This window comes from Apis florea, unplaced genomic scaffold, assembly GCF_048593485.1.
Source record: "Apis florea isolate Af1SG1 unplaced genomic scaffold, ASM4859348v1 contig_2291_pilon, whole genome shotgun sequence".
Taxonomy (NCBI): Eukaryota; Metazoa; Arthropoda; class Insecta; order Hymenoptera; family Apidae; genus Apis; species Apis florea.
The window spans coordinates 271,512-294,112 of NW_028256553.1; the positions used below are offsets into that span (position 1 = coordinate 271,512).

General features: G+C 38.4%; 1 protein-coding gene across 1 annotated transcript; it reads left to right on the forward strand.

Annotated features, from left to right (window-relative positions):
- Positions 1-5,736: 5,736 nt before the first annotated feature.
- LOC100866324 (mannosyl-oligosaccharide alpha-1,2-mannosidase IA) lies at positions 5,737-21,706 on the forward strand. Its single transcript, XM_086903219.1, has 6 exons — positions 5,737-5,910; positions 7,914-8,127; positions 10,686-10,910; positions 11,020-11,225; positions 11,760-11,954; positions 14,574-21,706. Exons 1-6 carry the CDS (start codon positions 5,770-5,772, stop codon positions 14,694-14,696), a joined length of 1,104 nt encoding a protein of 367 aa, XP_086759345.1. The 5' UTR covers positions 5,737-5,769; the 3' UTR covers positions 14,697-21,706.
- Positions 21,707-22,601: the final 895 nt, after the last annotated feature.

A 22,601-nucleotide genomic window follows, 5' to 3' on the forward strand; every position in this document is an offset into this window, starting at 1 on the left:
GCAGGGTTAATAAGAAGGTTGCCCTATTAGGTCCTAAGTAAACGAGTTAATCCGACACACCTGTCGAACCGGAAAGCGTAGCAACGTGTAGCAACATCCGATAGACGGGCTACGTCGAATCCTTTTAACTTAACGACCTCATAAACCAGCCGTCTGCTTGTTACCGTATCGAGCTTTTTCCCCTCCTCCTCCTCCTCCTCCTACATGCTCCTTCCCCCCCCCTCCCCTCCCTTTCCAATTTTCTCTTTTCACCCTCATACGTATCCTCTTTTCATACGTAAAATATACGCGACTGATCGATACATCGTTACTCGAGTCGCGTTTTAATCGATCGATCACTTTTAACTCGAAATACACTGATATATACCGATTTCTTTTTTTAATAGAGAGTCGTCGATTTTCTTTCCATAGTCGCGCTATACAAGATTGTGTTATTATATCATCTCGTTTCGATCGTTTATACGCCTGTCAAGTATCGATTTAAGTGAGAGAGAGAGAGAGAGAGAGAGAGAGAGAGAGAGAGAGAGAGAGAGAGAGAGAGAAGAGAGAGAGAGAAATTGCAGCAGCATATATTTCTTATTTTGCGTGACAAGTAACGGAGTAAGATTAGACGATGAAATTGTTAATGATGGATAATTTCTAATTTCTCCAATCGTCTCGATATTATCCTTTTTCTTTCGTTCTCATTCATTTAAGTTCCACAAGTTAATTTTGAAGAAAATTGGACAATGTTTGCCGCGATGATGAGTAAGACGAAGGGAATATTTCAAAATTGTGCCGAAACGAAATTCTTTTGTCTTTCTTACGTAATAAATCCTTTTTCTTCATATGGAAAATTTTTAAATCGCTGGAAAAGATTAAAAACAAGATTCCCCCTTAAATAAAAAAGAACAAAAAAAAGGAAATGTGTGTTTCGAGAGAAGGAGCAGGATAATATAAAGAGAGAAAGAGAGAGAGAGAGAGAGCCTCGTCGAAGCCGCGTATATAAGGGAATTGAATGTTCCGATTACGAGGAACGATCGGCGGCTTGACGTACGTGCGTTACGAGAGCGATTACGTCTTTCTCGTTGATGGCACACCTCTGCGCATCTCGCGTATTAGGATAAACTGGCGCGATTACGACAGGTGGAGCCGGCCGTATTTTGCAATTTTCCTGTCGGGTGCACGACCGGGCCCGAGATGCGGCAAATTGCAGCCGCGGCTATTTATGACCATCGTACGCGCATTTCGTTGCATCACGCCACTTGAGACGGCTCGAACTGCGGCCAAGGAGGAGCACAGTGACTCTCATATCCCCGTGTATATAACAAACGTACATCGTGGAGTGGATTTTAAGCGAGGCGGATAGACGATCTTGGATAGAAATGATTGCTTCTTCATTCACCTGATTTCAATATATTTTCAATCGAGGCAAATTAAGGGAGAAGAATTTGGATTTGAAATAAAAGTTCCGTTCATTTTTTCCTTATTTTTTTTAGAATAACAATTCTATCGTTCGATTTCTGAAAAACTTGAACTCGATGATGATTTAATGTTAAGAGAAAGAAAAATCGAAAAGAAAATAATGGAATTCGCTCCCTGATTGATCTTAATTCACTTGTACATTGGATTTTAAGCGAGACGGATCGATCTTGGATAGAAATGATTGGTTCCTCATTTCAGGAAGGGTGTCAGATGATTTCGTAAATTTTATCGTTCAGATTTCTGAAAAATTAAAGTCGATGATGATTTAATGTTAGAAGAGAAAGAAAAATCGAAAAGAAAATAATGGAATTCGGTTTCTGATCGATCGATGCATCGATCTTAATTCACTCGTAAAACAAATAATGAAATGTTTGATGGATGAATAACGATGAGGACGAGTTTCGAGTGTAATAGAATAGCGAGTATTTGCCTGGGCGATCGGCTACCAAACCTTTTATCACTATGTCAAGTGAAGCGAACGCCAATTAACCGTGTTCTTCTTTCGGTTGAAAATGAGAGAAGGAAAGGAACGATCCACCTGTTGTAAACGCGACGCGTTATTATCCCCTCATCTGTTTCCGATGCTATCTTCATGCTCTTGTTAATTAACACCTATGCCTCGCTGATTGTAGCCCCCGGCTAAAAACGAGATCGCATTCACACGAAGATCTATCGAGATCGCCAACCTGAGAAGCTGAGAGAAACGTTCATAAACGCCTCTTTACTCGTAAATATTTCTCTCCACCTTTTGCCAAATTCCATTTCAATTCGAACGGAATTCCATTGTCGCAATTGTTACAAAGATTTAAATTCGAACATTTCGTTGGATTTTAAGTTTCGTCCAATATTTCTAGAAGAATTTATCCATCTGTCGATCGAAATATTCAAATTGTAAATTCTAAATTCTCTGCTTTTTCGAAAGAAAAATTATAAAACGACGACTTTAAGGATCTATAAACGAAATTATTCTCGCATAATAATAATTTTCTAACGATACAATTATATTTATATCTCTAAATAAAAACCAATTTTCTTAAAATTCCAAAATTCCAAGAATTCATAGACACCCAATTTAATTCGATTTGATAATTTGTAGCCTTAAAAAATTATTTCTAATCGCCACTTAATCGACGAAAGGAATTCGAAGCGACGAGATCGAGCTCGCAGATTGAAAGACGGTTGCAAAGAGAGAGAGAGAGAGAGAGCAAAACAACTGATAGACAGTTGAGAGAATAACTTCATAACTAATAATAATCTTAGCTGATTAAACGGAGAAACTTAATCACCGAATTTTCTGCACAAATATGTATATATATATATATATATGTACGCAACTTGTTCGTACGAAACTTTAAATCTCGCGTGTTTATCCTCCTCCGTTTATACGGGAATCGTCGAAATTGCATTCCTGCGAGGAAATGATACGATCGAGCGAACAACACGCGTACAAACTTGCCAACTCGTTCGCGAAACCGTACAATTGTACAGCTTGAACGTTTGAGATTGTTTGTCAGAGTTGGACGAATTATTGGAAATGTCTGTGACGTTGATTAATCAACGATGAAGAGAGAAAAATTATTGGATATAATATATTGGAATGTAAGAAATGTTTTTTACGATCGTTGGTAATTTCTTATTTTTTAACGTTCTTAAAGAGAGTCGAGAATCTTAAGTTGATCCGATCTTCTCTCGAATTGGTAAAAAGAGAAAAAGTATTTTTTGTTCATTCTTATTAAATTCCTTTCACCGTGAGAAAATTTCTTGGGATTCGAATATCTGATTATTCGATTGTATTTTTCCAAATACTTTCTCTCCAATGATTAAATACAGAAGTTTCGATAAAACGAAATAGAAAATTAACTTTCCAAGATCCCATTCTACCGGTGTAATTCTATAATTCGATAAGCGTAACGTCGTTTTCTTCTTCGCGAAGGTATGTTAATTGGTATTAATTAGAAGTTAGCTGTAAGGAAACAGCGTAATTCTAATTGAGACGCTTCCTCGCATAAGCCTTTGCATTGCGGACGCGTTTCGCATAATGAAACAAAAAGAAAAAGCGCACGTTTTAAATTAGTTTCTAATCCCATCTTCGTTCCACTCTCTTCGTTAATTTTCAATCGAATACTCGATCAAATTTTCATTAATTTTATGAAGATAGTTAAAATTATTTACACACATCGAACAGAGAGAGAGAAGAAGAGAAAGAAGGAGATAAAAAGGATATTCAACGATATTTGGTTCATAAATTATCATATAAAATTTCCTTTCCTTCATCGTATCATAAATCATCGTCGAAGAAATTAATCGTAATACAGCTTGATACTCTTTTTTTACGCGATATTTTTTTTTTTTTTTAATGCACACGTCTCGTTTCATTTATATTTGTTAAAACAATCGTTTCTCTTTCGTCTCCCTCGACACGTTAATTTTTCTTTTCATTTTTATATTTTAAAGATATTTTTTGGATGTAGTATACACACTGTAACCAATTATATTTATATTCGTGTGAAAAGGAAAGACTTTCAAGGATCGAATATTTTAACATCGAGCAAAATTGTTCCAAACAAATTATTCATGTTATGTTATCGAGAAGGCTGTGTCGTGAGAAAAATTGATCGAGCATTTAACGCAAAGGGATGACGAGAAACCATGGCAAATACGTTAGCCGCGTGAAATTTTCCTCCTCGTCGGCTTATGCCACTATCTTTGCACTCTATGCAACACCTTTAATGGCATACTTAACGTTCGAGTATTAAGTTTAATTACATCGAATACCCGATAATTTGTCTTCACCCGTCCACCATTCACCTGGCAATCGCGCGCCTTGCAATTACTTTTCCAAACGCTCTTTAGTTAAGTACCATTCTCATTTTACTTTTTTTCTCTTCCCTCCCCCCCTCTCCCTTCCTTTTCTTCGGTGTAAATAATCTTGAATACAGTCAACGAGAGAGAATATCTATCTATACCTCGCCCAGATGATATCCCTCGACGATGATTTATCACGGAGGAGATGTTTTCTATTAAAATAGATCTTCCAAGATCTCCTACACGCCGCCAATATGATCAAAGACGAAGAGAATTTCCCGAACTTTTAATTTTTAAATTTTTGTATATCTTTTCTAACGTCGAGATTTTTCGATATGAGAACGAATCTATTTTGCCAAGAATTGAAATTCTTTAAATTCGAATTAAATACTAAGAAAAAGTATATCTTTTATTCTAATTTCGAATTGCAAGAAAAATAACAGAGATTTCAAGAACTTTTCGAAAACACAATTTTTTTCGAGATTTCCGATTTTTAAATTTTTGTATCTTTTCTCCGTCGAGATTTTTCGATATGAGAATGAATCTATTTTGCGAAGAATTGAAATTCTTTAAATTCGAATTAAATACTAAGGAAAAGTATATCTTTTATTCTAATTTCGAAAGTTTCGAATTGCAAGAAAAATAACAGAGATTTCAAGAACTTTTCGAAAACTCATTTTTTTTTTTTTTTTCGAGATTTTCAATTTTTATTACACTTGCGCGACAACGAAAAATATTTTCCACTGGGATCACGAAAGGAAAAAGCTATCGCTATCCTTCGTCGCATACCCTCATCATTTACACGAAAATAGGTAAACACGCGGAATGCGAGCAGCAACGTAACGTAAGTTAGCGTAACAAACAAAGAGTGAAAAATATACAGGAGAGAGAGAGAGAGAGAAAAGAAAAAAGCAGATCCGGACTTCACAAATCCACGTTGCATCGCGCATAGAACCGGTCCCGGACTCAGGTGTGCGAACCAACTCTGCTCTTTCTCTCTCTCCTCCTTTTCTAATACCCCTCAGTAGTATTTCATTAGGTTTGTTGACCATTCGAAACCGAGAAATATAAATAACCTTACTATAAAACATTAATCCGCCTTCATATTTATCCGTGAACGTGAAAATAAACGCGTTACTACATGGAATGGAATCGTAATTTATCACCGCGTACGGATATGAATCAAGCGACGCGTTGCGTTATCAAACATATATTAATAAGAATAAATATCAATGAATATCACGATATATACTTTGAATCATTCCCTTGAAAAAAACTTGCGAAACTCTGAATCTAAATCGTCGTTTAGTGTCCCATTATAAACAGAATGCAAGAAGAACCTTCTTTTGAAAGAAAACTATCGATATATTTCCAACGATTAACACCATTCGCTTGGATCCGTAATATCGATCCTTTCTTTTCACCGCGTTAATTCTCCTCTTTCCTCTTTTTCTTTTCCAGAACTCGGAGATATCCCTCTTCGAGACGAACATTCGTTTCATGGGAAGCTTGCTGGCCTGTTACGCGCTCACCGGGGACGTGATGTTCCGGGATAAGGCGGCTCAGCTCGGCGAGCGGATGTTGCCCGCTTTCCAGACGGAAACCGGAATTCCTCATTCCCTCATCAATCTGCACACAGGGGTAAGTTGGAGGATCTCGTGGTCTGGCGTTGAACGTGTTAAGTCATTTCTACTCAATGCCTTCGCAAATTTACAACCGGCTCGAATATATCCGAGGCGGCACAACAACGATTTCTTCGAACTTTTCTCCCCCTCCTCTCCGTTGGCGCGGCTTTTCGAACTTTTGGCCCTCCCTCCCTTTTGCCTCAACTCGGCCTGATTAACGGGGGTGGAATAGGATTACACGTGGAATGGCAGTGGGATTGGGATCTAGGGAAATGTGAAGGGTGGGTTGGTGTTAACTCGGGTTTAATAATTGCATTTGGTCGAAGTTAAAGGTTGAGAAATTGGAGATAGGAGATGAAATTTCCAAGTTGGGTATTGTTGCGATCGAGGGACGGCAATTGGAATTGAAAGGTTTGAAGTTTCGAGTAATCGAAAGAGCGAGCAAGTTGGGAATTAAATATTAAAAATCGATGGTTGCTGCGAGGTGGAACTCTTTTTTTGTCCTTGTCATTCTCTCATAAAGAATAAAAAATAAGAGTAAAAATGGACGTTTACAGGATCATTTGTCTGGAAGAAAATTCGTCTTTCTTTTTTTTTTTTTTTTTTTTTTACAAATAAGAGGAGGCTATAGTTGGTTTTTTACGCGTACGTTCGTTGATTTGATCGAAACGACGACGTTCAACCGAAGCGACGAGGCTATGATTAATATGCAAATTCTTAATTGGACGAATAACGAGGTGTTTTCTGTCGTCATTTTGTCCATCTTACGATATCCTCGTCTTCGTCCCTCGCCTATTTCCTTTGAACTTCCTTTCTCCTTTGTTCTCCATCCCGTGATATTTGAATTTTCGACTCGTGTAACCTCTTTGAGAATTATGATAATGAAATTTGTAAATTTGTCTCGTAAGCAATAATAGAAATCTTTGTGGATTTATCGAAAAAATCGAAATAGAATATTTATTCAGAATATTTATGTATTTTTAAAGAGTATAAATTGAAAAATAGAATCTTTCTCGTTATATTTCTTTCTGTATTATTCGAGACCTTGATTTTTTCGACCAACGCGGCATTTCCAAGTTCTGACTTTGAAAAAAAAAAAAAAAAAGAAAAGAAAAGGCTATTTATTCCATTTTTTCTACATCCCTCTCTTTCCTCTCCTTTCTTTTTTTTTCCCCCATCCGTTCTCGCACTCCCTTTCTATCCAATTCTTTCGCGCTGAACGACACGAGTGCCGATTCCGACGGCTTTTTCCATTCACCCCTCCTGGGTGAGTGGTGTAACGCCGTGAAAATCGTGGTCCGCCGGAATCCGGCTGGAAAACTTGGCCCCTTCGAATGGAAATCCGGTTGGAACTGTTTTGTCTCGCGCAGACAGGAAAAGTGCACTAAATAAATGTCGAAATCAATTTCGATCCCTTTTACTTACAAGATATTTAGAAATTTCTGCAAAGAATATATATTTCCTGAAGCTGAAATAACCTCGTATTCTCCACTATTATACCATCACACGAATCTAAAGATCAACGTTTAAAAATTAAACTTAACTTTACTTTCTGTTTTGATGATTAACGACTCGTGGACAAAACGTGGAAAACTTTTTCTTTCTTGTTGTTCTCGAACATCGAAATCATCGGTCTAAAGCCCCTGTAATAATAACCTTGAAATAATTTCTGCTCGAGAAACCGATAACCAGAAACCAGTTAAATTTTCTTCCGAAAGGCAATCAAGTATCGTTTCTTTCGCGGGGCGAAAATTCGATCAAATTTCTCGAGGGGAGGGGATCGTTTTCACATGGCTGTAATTTCCACGGTTCTCAGGTTAATATTTATCTTGGTGGATTCGTATTCGCGAAGTATTCGAAACCGTCTCGCCTTTGTTATTCCGTTTAATTGGATCCGTTTGATTCAATCGCGGCCGACTTTCGTCGCTGATTGCTCTCTTCACCTCTCTATCTCTCTCTCTCTCTCTCTCTCTCTATCCATCGTCGAATTAATTCGAGAATCGGTTTGGAAATTTTCAGGCGAGCAAGAATTACGGGTGGGCGAGCAGCGGGTGTAGCATCCTGTCCGAAATTGGCACGATGCACCTCGAGTTCACCTATTTAAGCGACATCACCGGGAATCCGGTTTTCAAGAGCAAGGTCGAGAACGTGAGGAAGGTGCTGAAGAATCTGGAGAAACCGAAGGGCCTCTATCCAAACTATATTCATCCGAAGACGGGGAAATGGGGCCAACGTGAGTTGCTTTTTCATTTATTTATTTATTTATTTATTTCTAAACGCTAGAAGATATCTCGAAAAAGGATCATTAATCCACGAATTTCCAATCCAAACTTACTTAAACAGCTAAGAACATTTCTAATTTATTTTTATTTACGTTTTGTTCATTATTTCATTCGGGTTTAACGTATTTTGTTAAAACTTTCGAAATTAAAACTTTCATTTTAATGCTAATGAGGAGTTAAGAGGCATCGTGTATATCAAATCTATCAAAATTTTTTTTCAAAATAAGAGTATATATATATATATATAGCAACAAATTAAATTCCAATTTCCGTTTCATTCATACGCGATACACGCGAGAAAAAGAGAGAGAGAGAGAAAGAAGACGAACCTCTTAATAGCAACGATAAATCTCGCAAGGTGGTATCAAGCGTAGCCGAGTAATCCCGAGCAACTTAAATCATCGTGCGCATCAATTCCGGCGGCAACGATCGGCCGCGAAAACAACACGGGGGCTAATTATTCCTGCTCTACGCGCAATCATAAATTTCATCTCGCTCGCCTAATAAGAGGAACTCGAATGAACCATCGCGTCAATTCTTCTCTCGACGTGACGGAAATTGTTCGAATTTGTAGCAATTTCAGAAAGCGAGCTGGGAACGAGAAACATCGATTCGACGAGGCAGAAAAAAGAGAGAGAGGCGGTTCGAGGAATGTTTGGAGGAGGGATAAAGAGGAGCGAGAGGGACGTGGTGGAGCAACGATCAATGTCGGATGTAAATGCGGCCCGATGCTTTATTACTGTAATTTCATTTAATAAATCTTCCTCTCCGGGAGCGAGAATTTCAGGCAAAATAGATTTTTAATCTGACGGCTATCAATTATAATCGGTGGAATAGTTTCGACGCGACACGAGGCTAAAGATATAGCGGAGGGGTGTCGCTCTCCTCGGCTTCCTTTTGCGCTTCCGCCGCCTCACGGGGGAAGAGGTGGCCACTCTTTGCACACCGAATATCGCATTTATCACGCGGCTCGCATCCCCTCGGGCCGCTGAATCCTCTTCTGCCTGTTCTTGTATTTTCCTCCGTCCTATGACGAATATTTATCATCTCGATCTCTCTCTCTCTCTCGTTTACATCCCCTTCTTGTATTTTTCTTACACCTTATCTTTTTATTCCTTTACTCCCCTCTCTCTTTTTCCTTTCCATCCTCCTATTGTCGTTCCCCCTTTTCCTTTATCCATGGATGGAAGAACGGCTTCCAGCCTGTTTAAATTTATATATTCCATCGAATCTCGCGAGGCTAGAGAAGGGAAAGGTAATTACCCGGCCAGGTAATAAGAGATCTCCTGTTTCCGAATGGAGGGGAGGAAGAGCAGCCGTGCGAAATCGAAGCATTCTTCGAGGAGGATTTGAATCTCTCTATTCTAATTTCTCCTGCGATATAAACAACTGCGAAATAGTAGAGAGAGACAAGAAAGAGATTCGAGGAAAAAAGAAAAAAATTCATCTCGGTTTGTTTGAAAATCTCTCCTAACAATTTACCTTCTTCCCTCTATTTCGATCCCTTCGAGCGTGGTTTCGAGCAGCGAGAAAGGGTTGGAGGAAAACGGAGGGAAAGTAAAAAACCTCGCTCTTTGTCCCTGCACCCTTGTCCCAGACGAGTTGTCGGAGTCGGCCCTCTTCTCCGTGCAAAAACCTCGCGGATATTCGCCCAGGCCACCCCCTCCTATCCTCCTCGCCTTCGAGGACCTCGTCCATTTCGCTGCCTCCCCTCCCAAGATGATTCTCCACCAAGATGAAGCGATCTTAGCAGCTTATCGATCCGCCACCGGAATCGCTTTTAACGAAGCCGAGAATGTATACTTAGCCAGGATCGTACGTGGAAAAAAGATTCGTTCGAAGAAGAAGCTCTCAAGTTGAGACCGAGAGAGTCGCCGTCGTTTCCTTCCCCTCTTTGTTTCTAATTCAATGAGGAAAAGTTGTCTTCCAAGGGATGGAGAGAATTATGAAACGGATAGCTCGTTGCCTTCGTTCCAATTCGAGATGTCTCTCGATTGTTATTAAGATAGAAACCCGTTGTCGACAAGGAAGGGCGGGGGACCCCTCAGAGCCAGGATTCTCGAAGCAGCTCCTTTACCCATCCACCTTTTCAAACGTGTAACGAGCTTAAGAGGAACGGATTCGCGAGTTGTTTTAATAACGAGCTCGCTGCTCCCCTTCCCTTCGTGATTTCATAAACTAATTCCAGAGAATTTGGATTGAATTTGATGATGAAATTTATTTATTCTGCGGTTCGGTTTTAAGTAACCGTCTTCTTTCGCGAATGGAATTACCTTAATGCACCCGGATCCTTATTGATTACGATGTTTATCGTACTCGACTATTCGGAATGATTCAATTTTTAACTTTTGTTTTATTAGAGTTTGGATTATTATTTAAAATTCCGTTCAGGGAAAAATTATTCTTCTGGAAATTTATTTGCATCGTTAGATTTATATTTCAATGGATTCCTTGTTAAAATAATGAAAAATAAAACGAATGCAATTCTTTTTCCTCGTCGAATCGACAGATCACATGTCGCTGGGAGGGCTTGGCGACAGTTTCTACGAGTATCTTCTGAAAGCGTGGATCCAATCCGGCAAGGAGGACGTGGAGGCCCGGCAAATGTACGACGAAGCGATCGTCGCCATAGATCAACACATGATCAAGACGTCGCAGGGCAAGCTGCTCTACGTTTCAGACTTGAAATACGACAGGTTGGAGCACAAAATGGGCCATCTGGCGTGTTTCGCCGGTGAGTTAACCTTCCCTCTCGTGACAAAATGTGACAAAGATTTTTAAACGAAAGAATTATCTCGTCTCGAACGAAAGTATAAAAAGGGAAAAAAAAAATTGATTCGCAGGTGGTATGTTCGCGTTAGGCGCGAAAACATTGCAAAACGAATTGTCCGATAGATACATGACGATAGCCGCCGGTCTGACCAACACGTGCCACGAGTCCTACGATCGAAGTTACACGAAACTCGGCCCGGAAGCCTTCCATTTCATCGAGGGGAACGAAGCGAAGAGCTTGAAGAACGGCGAGAAATACTACATCCTTCGGCCGGAGGTAAGAAGGTGTTCGCTTGGTCAAAAGAATGAACCGGTCGGTCGAAGCAAATGTCAAAAGAGAGTAAAGATAAAAATGTTTCGAAAGCATTAACGAACGAAAGAAAGAAAGAATCCTTCGAAAAATCCTTTCGCGAGCCAACTCTTCGAAGTGAAGTCGCGATCACTTGGCTCCATTTTTGTTACAAATCGAACCGAGCAATTCGAAAAATAAATAAATTAACTGTTCCTCGATTCTTCGTGCGAGAATGCGTATCGTTTTGAACGATAAAGAAGGGGAGAAAAAAGAGGAGGGGGACAGAGGAAAGGAAAGGGGAAGAGATACGCGTGCATAAGTCGTTTTAAGCGAAGCCATTCCATTGGAAGCAATGGAGCGAGCAAAGAAACGAGAGGAACGTTTCAGCATTTATTTCCGGATGTTTTCTCGACCGGTAATGAAAGCTGAAATATTCAATCCGTTCTTTTTCGCGTGATTCGCGACGGGACAAACGGAGAGCCGCTCGCCAAATTCCGAGGTAAAATATTTTTCTTTCAGACCTTCGAATCGTACTTCGTGATGTGGCGGCTGACAAAGGATCCGAAGTACCGTGAGTGGGGATGGGAGGCCGTTCAAGCTCTCGAGAAATACTGTCGTGTTCCAGGAGGGTTCACGGGACTTCACAATGTTTACCTGGTCGATCCGCCGCAGGACGACGTCCAACAGAGCTACTTTTTCGCCGAGACGCTCAAGGTACGAAGATTTCTCTGAAGAGAAATTTTTCTTTCTCTCTTTCTTTTTTTTTTTTTTTTTTTCTCTCTTGGAGAAGATTAATCTTAATCGATGAGAAATTTCATCGTTAAATTATATAGGTCTGTTCTTACAACGATTGAATATCTTGTGATACGATCCGCATATGGCTATAGTTAGAAATCTCGAAATAGAATCGCACGTGGAAACCTATGAGATTAAACAGGCGTATATGTAAATGCATTTCCTATAGAATGGAACTTCGCTAATACTTCCCTTAAACTTCGCGTAATTCCCTTTATTAGTTACTAATCAAAATGATGGGAATTCGCGTTCGGATAAGTGGATTAAATACAGGTTCAATTAACGGAATATTAGCTAAAATTCTGCTGCGAGAAACGTGGTTTTATTTCGATGCAAAATCCAATTTATCGTGTTATGATTTTTTTTAATCGACATCACAGAAAATTTTTCATTCATTAGAAAGTAATAGTAATTGAATTAGGCGGATCACACTTTCCATAAAAACATACTGTTTGTATTAAATAATATATCTATTATCATTCATATTAAGTTTAATTTTCCTCCAATGGTCCCACGATATTAATTAAAAGTGGAAAGAATCGAGTGAAAGTGAAAGATATCGTGTTACACGAGAATATTTTATATTTCTTTATCGCGGATATTAATTGTGTTACGAAATATGATAACGGCAATAATCGTTTAAACGAAAAAGAAAAAAAAAATGAAATATGTGCATGAAGAATTTTCTACCTTGAAATATACCTTAATCGATAGAAATAGTAACATGAACGATGCACTTGTTTTATCTTCCACTTCACAGTAAACTAAGAAGATCAACTTTAATACTGCTATTAGCACGTGGTCCGCCATGTTCTACCACAATCTATTCCCATTCCCAATTAACGAACATTTCTCTTGCACCGTTACACCGTTCGCGTTCACAAATTCTCGCTTAAACTTTCGCGTGCCCGATGAAATATTTTTCGACCGTTTGCAACGCGTTTAAAGTTGCATTATCCCGACTTGCCGAGCTCTTTAACTTCGTATTAAAGGTGGTGGTAAAAGGCAAACAACTGGTATGCAGGAGAAACGATCAAAAGGCACGTGAAAGCAAAAAAAAAGTGAAGATTCTAGATTTAACGAAGAATTTGTAAACACCGGATTTTCCACGTAACTGTTCAAATATTTAACCATCGTCATGGAAAATATATCGTATTGCGTGAAACATGCTACGTTACGTCCTTATATATTTTATATCACGATAACGAACTGTTGCATGCTTCGACTTTTCGCATAAAAAACGTAGGAAGAAATTAAAAATTTTGTCATCGAAATCCACTCGAAAGATAGAGGATACTATGCCATTGAAATTGCTTTTTGTTTTATCCCGATATCTCGATCCGTTACCGAGATATAAAGAGTCAAAGTTTTCATAGCGGTGGAGACCAGCGCAAAGATTATGAATGGGCTCGCGACCCAGTGGCCTACATTATTTCCTGGAAACGCCTACTACGTTTTTCCAGGAATCGCGTCTGTCGCTTGTCTGCAATTGGGATAGGTCAGCGAGACGAGATGCGAGCGAGAGGCCCGAATTAACAACAAGGACGGTGATAGTAAACGATTAAAAATTACCCTTTGCTTTACACGACGATATCTCGGGAACCGGAAGTCGTATCGGGATGAATGAAAAGGCGTTTTAAAGGGGAAGGTTCCGCGCTTCGAATGATCGCTCATTCATCGACCGGAAGTAATTATCTTCGGAATTACAGCGATTCAAAGTTTTCCTAATTTTAATAGCGTTTAATTAGGTTTAAGGTAAATGTTTAAAAATCACCCTTTGCTTCACGCGATGATATCTCGGGAACCGGAAGTCGTATCGGGATGAATGAAAAGGCGTTTTAAAGGGGAAGGTTCCGCGCTTCGAATGATCGCCCATTCATCGACCGAAAGTAACTATCTTTGGAGTTACAGCGATTCAAAGTTTTCCTAATTTTAATAGAGTTTAATTAGGTTTAAGGTAAATGTTTAAAAATCACCCTTTGCTTCACGCGACGATATCTCGGGAACCGGAAGTCGTATCGGGATGAATGAAAAGGCGTTTTAAAGGGGAAGGTTCCGCGCTTCGAATGATCGCTCATTCATCGACCGGAAGTAACTATCTTCGGAGTTACAGCGATTCAAAGTTTTTCTAATTTTAATAGCGTTTAATTAGGTTTAAGGTAAATGTTTAAAAATCACCCTTTGCTTCACGCGACGATATCTCGGGAACCGGAAGTCGTATCGGGATGAATGAAAAGGCGTTTTAAAGGGGAAGGTTGCGCGCTTCGAATGGTCGCTCATTCATTGATAAAGGATCACTGTCTTCGGAGTTAGAGCGGTTTAAAGTTTTCTTTGTTTTAATTAACGGTTTGATTGAACGATGTTTTAAAACCCTATATAATAAAATTTTATGAGTTTCTGAAGGAATTTCCTGTAATTAATTGAGATATAGAAAAAAAAAAGTATTAAAAAAAAATGTAACAGATAAAACTTAGTTAATAGTTAAATTGGGGGGTAAATGATGAATAATCGTTAAATTTATGTTCTTTTCTCTTCCAGTATCTCTACCTGCTGTTCAGCGACGACGATCTCATAAATCTAGACGAATGGGTGTTCAACTCCGAGGCGCACGTGCTTCCCATCAGGGGCAATCCCCTGTACCGGCCAGCTCCCTCTTTATAATTCAAAGAACCCTCATACCTCGAAGAAACCACGCACCGATGACGCAGTGAGACCCCTCCAACGGCTCTTGAAACACCGGAAGTCCTCCGCTGCGCACCAGGAAAGAAGAGCAACGTGATCCATGAAAAGAAGAAACGAAGTCGGAACGATTTTGCTACGAGGGATATAAATAAAGAAGAACGCGAAAAAAATTCGACGGTGTACGTGATACGAGGGGAAAAAAAAAAAAAGTAGAACAGTGATCGAACGTTTCTGAATTTAAGAGAGAGAGAGAGAGAGCGAGAGCGAGCGAGGGAGAATAAGAACAAATCAGAGAAAAATAGTTATATATAACTGTGAAATTGTAGACAGATCGACAAACAATGAAAATAGGAAAATGAAAAGAGTGGGGGAGGCGATACGACGATGTGAATACTCATCCCGAAACCGCATGTCGCCGCCTGTGAATAATTAAAAAAATAATTATTTTAGGTAAAAAGAGATAATAGGGGGCGTGGGGAGATAATAACGAACATTATTTAAACGAGGAAATATATTGCATCTGAGACACTTACACGAAGATATGCACACACGTACACACACTCACAAGACAACAGAGTACGTTTGTAAATAGCGAAAAAAAGGAGCGAATGTGTGAAAATAAAAATAATAATAGAAAACGCGCGAGAAAGTAGAAGTGAAAGAATGAGAGAGAAAATAAGAGGATGTGCGAATGGGAAGGGAGAATTTTGAATTAGGGTGTGAAAGGACGAGAGAAAGAGAGAGAGAGAGAGAAAGAGAGAGAGAGATCGAAATTTTTAACCATTTTGCCTGAATGCTTCGCCCATTTCTTTTTTTTTTTCGCCTGCGACAGAAAAACGGTCCAATCGATCGAAGAAGATCGTTATGATATATATTCTAATATCGAACGTGTTCCACTCCACGAGTTATATACCGACGATTATGGCGAAACAATAACCGCCGATTCGATCGGTGTTTCTCTTTTCGTTCTTCCTTCTGTTCGAGTTTTTTTTTTTTTTTTTTGAAAATGTGGCAAACCAAGGAGGAGGAAAAATTAAAAAACAAGAAAAAAAAGATAATACATCAAAAAAAAAACAAATATTATAAAGATATAATTGGTATATTCGTAAATATAAGAAAGAGATCGGATGGAAATAAATAATAATTCGTCAGGAATATTTTCAAGGAATACCGTGGAAATATCAATCCTTCGTGGGATGATCAGAAGATCGATCGATGGATCTTTTTCAACCATCGTTCGATCCTGCCACTTTTCAAACATCACCTAACCCTTCTTCTTCGCGGCATTTTCTACCTTTTTTGAACAAACATACTGCGCCTCGATCATCTCGGTGGCAGAAAGCGCCGATGGAAATAATTCCTTCGATTTCCACAACACGTCGCGCTACGTTCTCTGACGCGACGACTTCATCCTCGTTTCATCCTTTATTTTAATAACGAACAATTTCACGGAATTGTTAATCGAGATTTGAAAATTGACTTGTTTTAGAAACGTGCGATATAATTTAATAATCGGCGAAGGGTGGCCCTCCTTTTTTCCTTTCTCACGGCGCAATATATTTATAATTCAAACGACAAACAGAACAAAATACAATATTTATCCTTGCATTTTATAAACTCGTGTATAAATCGATACGAACCCATTTACGCTTACGAGGAGTGTTGCCTCGAGTCTCTCCTCTTTGTCCCTTGAACTTGAACACGATTGAAAGCGTTTGCAGCGAGATTTGAAAATCTTGTCGGGGTGGAAAGTTTAAGGGAAACGATGGTGGATCGCATAAATGGGTTACGTTTAAAAGTTCCTCACATATCCCTTTGTTTCCGCGCTCGATCGTTCGGCTGAATTTTAAAACGAATCGCCAAGTGCTTCCATGTTACTCGATGGATAAAATTTCGAAGAAGTTTCGCGCGAAACTTTTCTTATGGGATTCGTAGTTTGAATCTTTATGAATCTAATATGGAAAAGAAACGGACGTGCGAGGAGGAGCTCTCGAGGAAAGATTCCAAGAGGTTTGGTGGTGTACGTGTGCGTGTGCGTGTGCGTGTGTTCGTACTTGTGGATCGACGAAAGAATTAACTTATTTTTAACAACTGCTCGACCACTAATATACATGTAATACACGTATATTTATAATTGTTTGATATATATATATATATATTTAAGGTGATTTTAAATGATATTTCGATGTTTCAGCCAATATACGCGAAAAGATAAGATCGCTAGTGTTGGTCAATTTTATTGGCTAAATATTGGAATATTATTGAAATTAGTTCGTAAGTTTTCATTGTAATATTAGTTCTTTCTGTCGTATTCTATCTGCTTTCGAAGTGAAATTCTTCCAAGTTAATTCTTTCGTTGGACGAACGAGAAACCAAACCGAAAAGTCAATTATCCACAACAATCGTGCCTGTATTCTATCATCACTTTAAGCCTCGAGATTTTTCAATTTTTAATATCTAAATCTATAGAGATTCAAATTTCATTCGAAGCAAGCATCGCATTATTCCAAAATCAAAAAATATCAAAGATCAAAGAGGGTTACCCTTCGAACAACAAAAACACACACATATATATATATATATGTATAAGCTCATCTCATAAGTATTTACTCACGATTTTTCTCAACAACAACAAATTTCTTATTATTGACGAACGTTTCAATTGTTCACCGTTTTTTAATCGAATTTTCTATTTATCTTTTACAAAGTTTCCAAGAAACATCGTTACTTATGGGATGATCTCGTTAAACGATGTTAAATATTTGTAATCACCGTTGCATCGATTCTCGCGTTCAATAGCGTCACCCCCAACAAGAGTTCGTCGCGAATGTCTTTCAGCCATGATCAACGTGCAGCCCCTGTACTTTCCGGTCTTTATGCGCGCGGATCTTTTATTTTTCCTTGTATGTGCTAAACGAATCGAGAAACGCGTGTCTCTCCGCCCTCGCGACGTCCTGTTCAGCACGCAAAGTGGTTTGCAACGCGACGTTTCTGAGATTCTGAAAGAAAGAAAAAAAAGTAGAAAGAAAAGGTGTACGATTGATTTATCCCTTCTTGAATTATTGATCGCGACGTCGTCCCGATTCGACATTGCACGATTCGATATTTTTATATTTCCTATATCCATGGCAATATCGTTTTCTTCGTGTACATTTAGAAATACAAATTGCGTGAAACAATTTAAAAATATAAAGAGTTGTTCGAATCGTACAGCGTCGTCGCCCCTTCGAAATCGTGACGTAACGTCGAATGATATTTAAATAGAGGCGATATATTGCAATTGCGTCGATTTCAGAATCGAATCGAAACATAATTAATAGACTGCCGATTTTTGTCAAATATTATATCGCGATCACCAAATGGAATTTCAATTTTTACGTAAAAAGCGCGAGAGGGAAATTCGATGGTGAAAAATCTACTCGAATATAATATAAATTTGTCTTAATTTCAACGTGGGATCTCGATTGAACGAATTCAAAAAACAACAGACGTTTCCAAGAAGAGTAATATAGAAGACTCTAAATCGTTGTAAAAATAATATGTTCGATAGAACAGGACGAAACTTTGTTACGATTATAAAAGGAATCGATGACCATGTTCCATGAAAATCCGCAGTCTAATTAGTCATCTTAATTAGGCGTCGCTTAATTATCATTGATCCCTACCGTTTCTCGACGACCTCGTGTCCCCATAATTAGAAGACGAATGTTAGCAATTATTCCCGATTATTACTGAATACACACGTGCGATGGGTCGTCCTCTGGGGATTATTATACAAATTGCGCTCCAAAATCTCAAAGGCGTTTGCTTGAACGAAACGACGTCGACGAAGGGTCGGTGAGGCGGCCGCGGTTTCCGGTTAAAGGGGAAAAGCGAAAAAGCGGCGCGCGGGGCGACTCGCGCGCGTGTAGTTTAGAGAACGACCGTAGCAATCGTTAAAAAAAAGAAAAAAAAAAAACTAGCGTGTACATAGAAAAGAAAGAGGAGAGGAAAAAAGAAGAGGAAGAGATTTTCAATGGAGAGAAGAAAAGAAAAAAAGAAAAAAAAAAAAAAAAGAAGAAGAAAGTCATATTCTATACGAGGCATGTAGGGAGCAGAGTTATATATAGCGGTAATTGGGGACGGGGGTGTAATTGTATAGGCTTTGCAACGAATGTGCGCAAGAGAGAGAGAGAGAGAGAGAGAGAGAGATGTATGTATATGCGTGAGATATTGTTTGAAAATTCGAGCTCTCTCGAATTTTCGAGTTCAAGAATTTGCATTCGAATCGCGGCAAACGAATAGTTTAGATCGGATATTCAGATACGAAGGGAGAAGAGAAATTTTGCTTTATGGTTTTTTGGAACTTTGCCGAGAAGAATTGGAAAATTTTGATAGATTGACACAATGGAAACGGATGGAAAGTATTGTAATACGAAGGGGAAGAGAGATTTTGAAAGAGTTATTTTTTTGCAAAGAACGAATGGACAACGTGGAAATTGATCGGGTGTTGATTTGGCAAGTGTCGATGGTATAAACGCGACTTGTCTCGTGATTAAAGATTCCCGAAGAGGAAGAAGATTCGTTCGCCCCTTACACGTAAATTTGCTTACAAATAATCCGAGGCTCGTCCGACGGAAGAACGAACTTCGAAAGTTCGAAACACTGCCCTCGTTCATCTCGCGTTCGACGACAACCGATCCAACCTTCCAATCTTCCTCTTCTTCACGAAGGAATCTTCATCACGAAATTGCGAGCAAAAAATATTCTTCGACGAGAGTGTGGTCTCTGGTGGTCTCTCGTGGAAAGAGGAAACTTATATTTTTCTAACAGGAGGAGAGACAGAGAGAGAGAGAGAGAGAAAGAGCAATAATGAGAAAGAATCGAATCGAAGAAAGAAAGGTTTATTTTTTCACGGGTTTGAGGCTTATCGTTTGTCGCGGTTGAACGCAGGGGGCCGGGAATCGTGGAAGAATGGAAGCCGTCCTCCTCCTTGCGCGAGGACGATTGCCGATCTCGACCACTTTTCCCGCGTCCGCTTTCCAAACAATCAGCGAGCATCGCACTCGTCGATGAGTTAAGACGGCCAGAAAGTTACTTAAAATACATATAAATATAACGTGTATACTTTACGCCTCTTGCCTTTCTCGTTCCTCGAGCTCGGATGGCCGCCCAAAAAAAAAAAAAAAGAATTCACCTCCTTTTTCTTGAGCGTTCATCCTCGGAACGCGCGAAAGCAAGACAGCATAAAAATGTACATCCATAGAGGTATATACACGCGAGGTTACACACGTGGACGTTTCTTTTTTTTTTTTTTTTTTTTTTTTTTTTTTCTCGTACAGAATGAATGATAACACGAAATGCTCGATACGATGATACGAGACAACGAACAAGTGTTTCGATTCGGATTTCTCGTACTCATCGTCGCGTTTCCAAAAGATACGTTAATCCTTTGATATAATTATTGAATATATATATATATATATTGCGAACGTGGATTCGTTCGTGGATGATTCATTGTTACTGTAGTTCTTCGAAACGATTTGCTTTGCGTTTGTTAAATATTCATTTTCCTCGTTTCAAAGTGGCATAGTATAGAAGAAATTCATGGTAAAAGGAGAAAGGAGAATATTCTTAGAAAGTGTTCGATTGCAGATTTTATTCGAGAATATTTGTTATAAATTTTTTACCGGAAGGATAATTGAAAGAAACGCGTCCATTGTATTCCTTTCAATTTTTTTTTTTTTTTTTTGAAAGAAAACAACGAGTATCGCCGAAATCCAATTTTTCCAAAGAAGAAAATCGTTTCTACGACTCGGTAACGATGGACGAGACCACTAAACTTCAGTGTCTTCTAGCGCGTGAACCAGCTCACTCGGAATTGGACGAGCAGAATCTTCGTTTTCCTCCATTTCTCAAGAACAAAGGAAAAAAAAAAAAAAAAGAAACCAATTGCGAACAAAACAATTCTATTTTGCTGTTGATATACTTTTAGTAGCAAAGAGAGAGAGAGAGAGAGAGAGAGAGAGAAGAAATAAAGAAAAAGTAAAAAAAAATAAAAATAAAGAAAAAAAAAAAGGGGGAAACCGTTGTAAGCCGTTGTCCCGTCTAAAGGAAATTGTAAAACGTAGTAAGAGTTAACCGATCAATAACGACGACGGCGACGATGATCGATGAGGATAGATTGACGGTGATGAAGATAGTAATAATAAAAATGATAATTAGCCTATGCATATATTTGTGAATAGATATTTAATAATTTATTGTTAACTAGAGTATTTTATTTGAAGGATTTTCATTAAACGGGGTTTCGGGTACCAATTATATCGTTTCTTACGCCAGAGAAAGGGATTAGAGAGAAAAAGAGAGAGAGAGAGAGAGGGGGGGGAGTAAATGAGGGAGAAAAAGTATGTGAGAGAGAAAGAGAGAGAGAGAAAGATATATAAATATATATATATATAGTGTGAAAAAGAAAGAATAAAAAGAGATAAGGAGCGAGAATTTCTACGTGCGCTTTTGTCGAAAAAAAAAAAAAATCGAGAGAAAGATAGAGAAGAGAAGATAGAGACAATTTTTTAGCTTTACTTACCTAATTTTTGTAAGCAGAGCGACACAGACACGCCGGGGAAAAGGAGGAATAAACAAATGAATAAAAAGAAAAAAAAAAAAAGGAAAAAAAAGAAAAAACGGTGTAAAAGGAAAAAGAAAAAATTATATATATTATATATATATTTATCGTTGGTCGAAGAATGGAGAGAGAGAGAGAGAGAGAGAGAGAGAGAGAGAGAGAGAGGAGAAAATAAGTGAACGAATAAAAAGTAAAAAAAGAATAAAAAAATGGAAACGATGAGCGCGTCGTATGCGAGCATTCGACGAATGCGCGAACTAATAATTATACTTGTAAATACAGTAAACGATTTAGTGATAACGGGGGTTTTACTTTTAACAGCTTTATGTGATTATTACTTTGTCATGATCAGTGAAATAAATAAATGATGATAATACTTTAACCATTGTTTAACGATCGTTCTATTTTATTTTCAGATTTGCACCCTTTATATACTTAACATTTCTATTTTAAAATTTACGTTTTTTTTTTTTTTTTTTACACATACTTCCAATTAATCGAAATATTGAATTTGAATTGAAAAGATATTTCGACTTCAAAAACTTTAAACAAGTCTCTTATCAAGAGTATCCAAGTATAAGGAGGACAAATGCCTGTACTGGAAGATATATATTCCTTATAGCATAGTTGGACGGATATTGGGAATTTCGATGGTGAGTAGAATTATTGTTCAATAATGCAAATCAGGCGCAGCTGGTTCACGTGCTAATTAGGTCTACGGGGGGATGGAGAATCTCCATTGACTTCGGAGTAACAAATCCCTTTGATGGCCGACTGAATCCTCCTAATGGTCGTGCCGCTGGCTATTGTTAATAATCAATCAGAAGTAACTGTTGTTTCGTTAATTATTAATCGATTCTAAATTCAAATTTAAACATGTTGCTCAATTTTTTTCTTTGAAGCAAAGACATTTTTATAGCATTTAAAATATATTGGAATTCATACACGTGATACTTTTTTGCAAAATTTTCTTGCAAGAATGCCAACCCTTGAATAATCAGCTACACAAAAGAGAAAGTTTTTATCGTGTGCACGTATAATATAATCAAATTTCAAAGGAATCTCTTTACTTAATAACTCGATTAATAACACACGATTACAACGTAATCACATCTTCATCTGGAATAAAAAAAAAAAAACCAAAAATATAACTTCACGCATTCTCTCCCTCTAAGATAGTAATCTCATTGCGCACAATTCTCACCTCATCGGAAAAAGATTCGCCCCACAGATATATCGTAATTCTCCCCACAAAGGTAATTACATACACTTTCAAT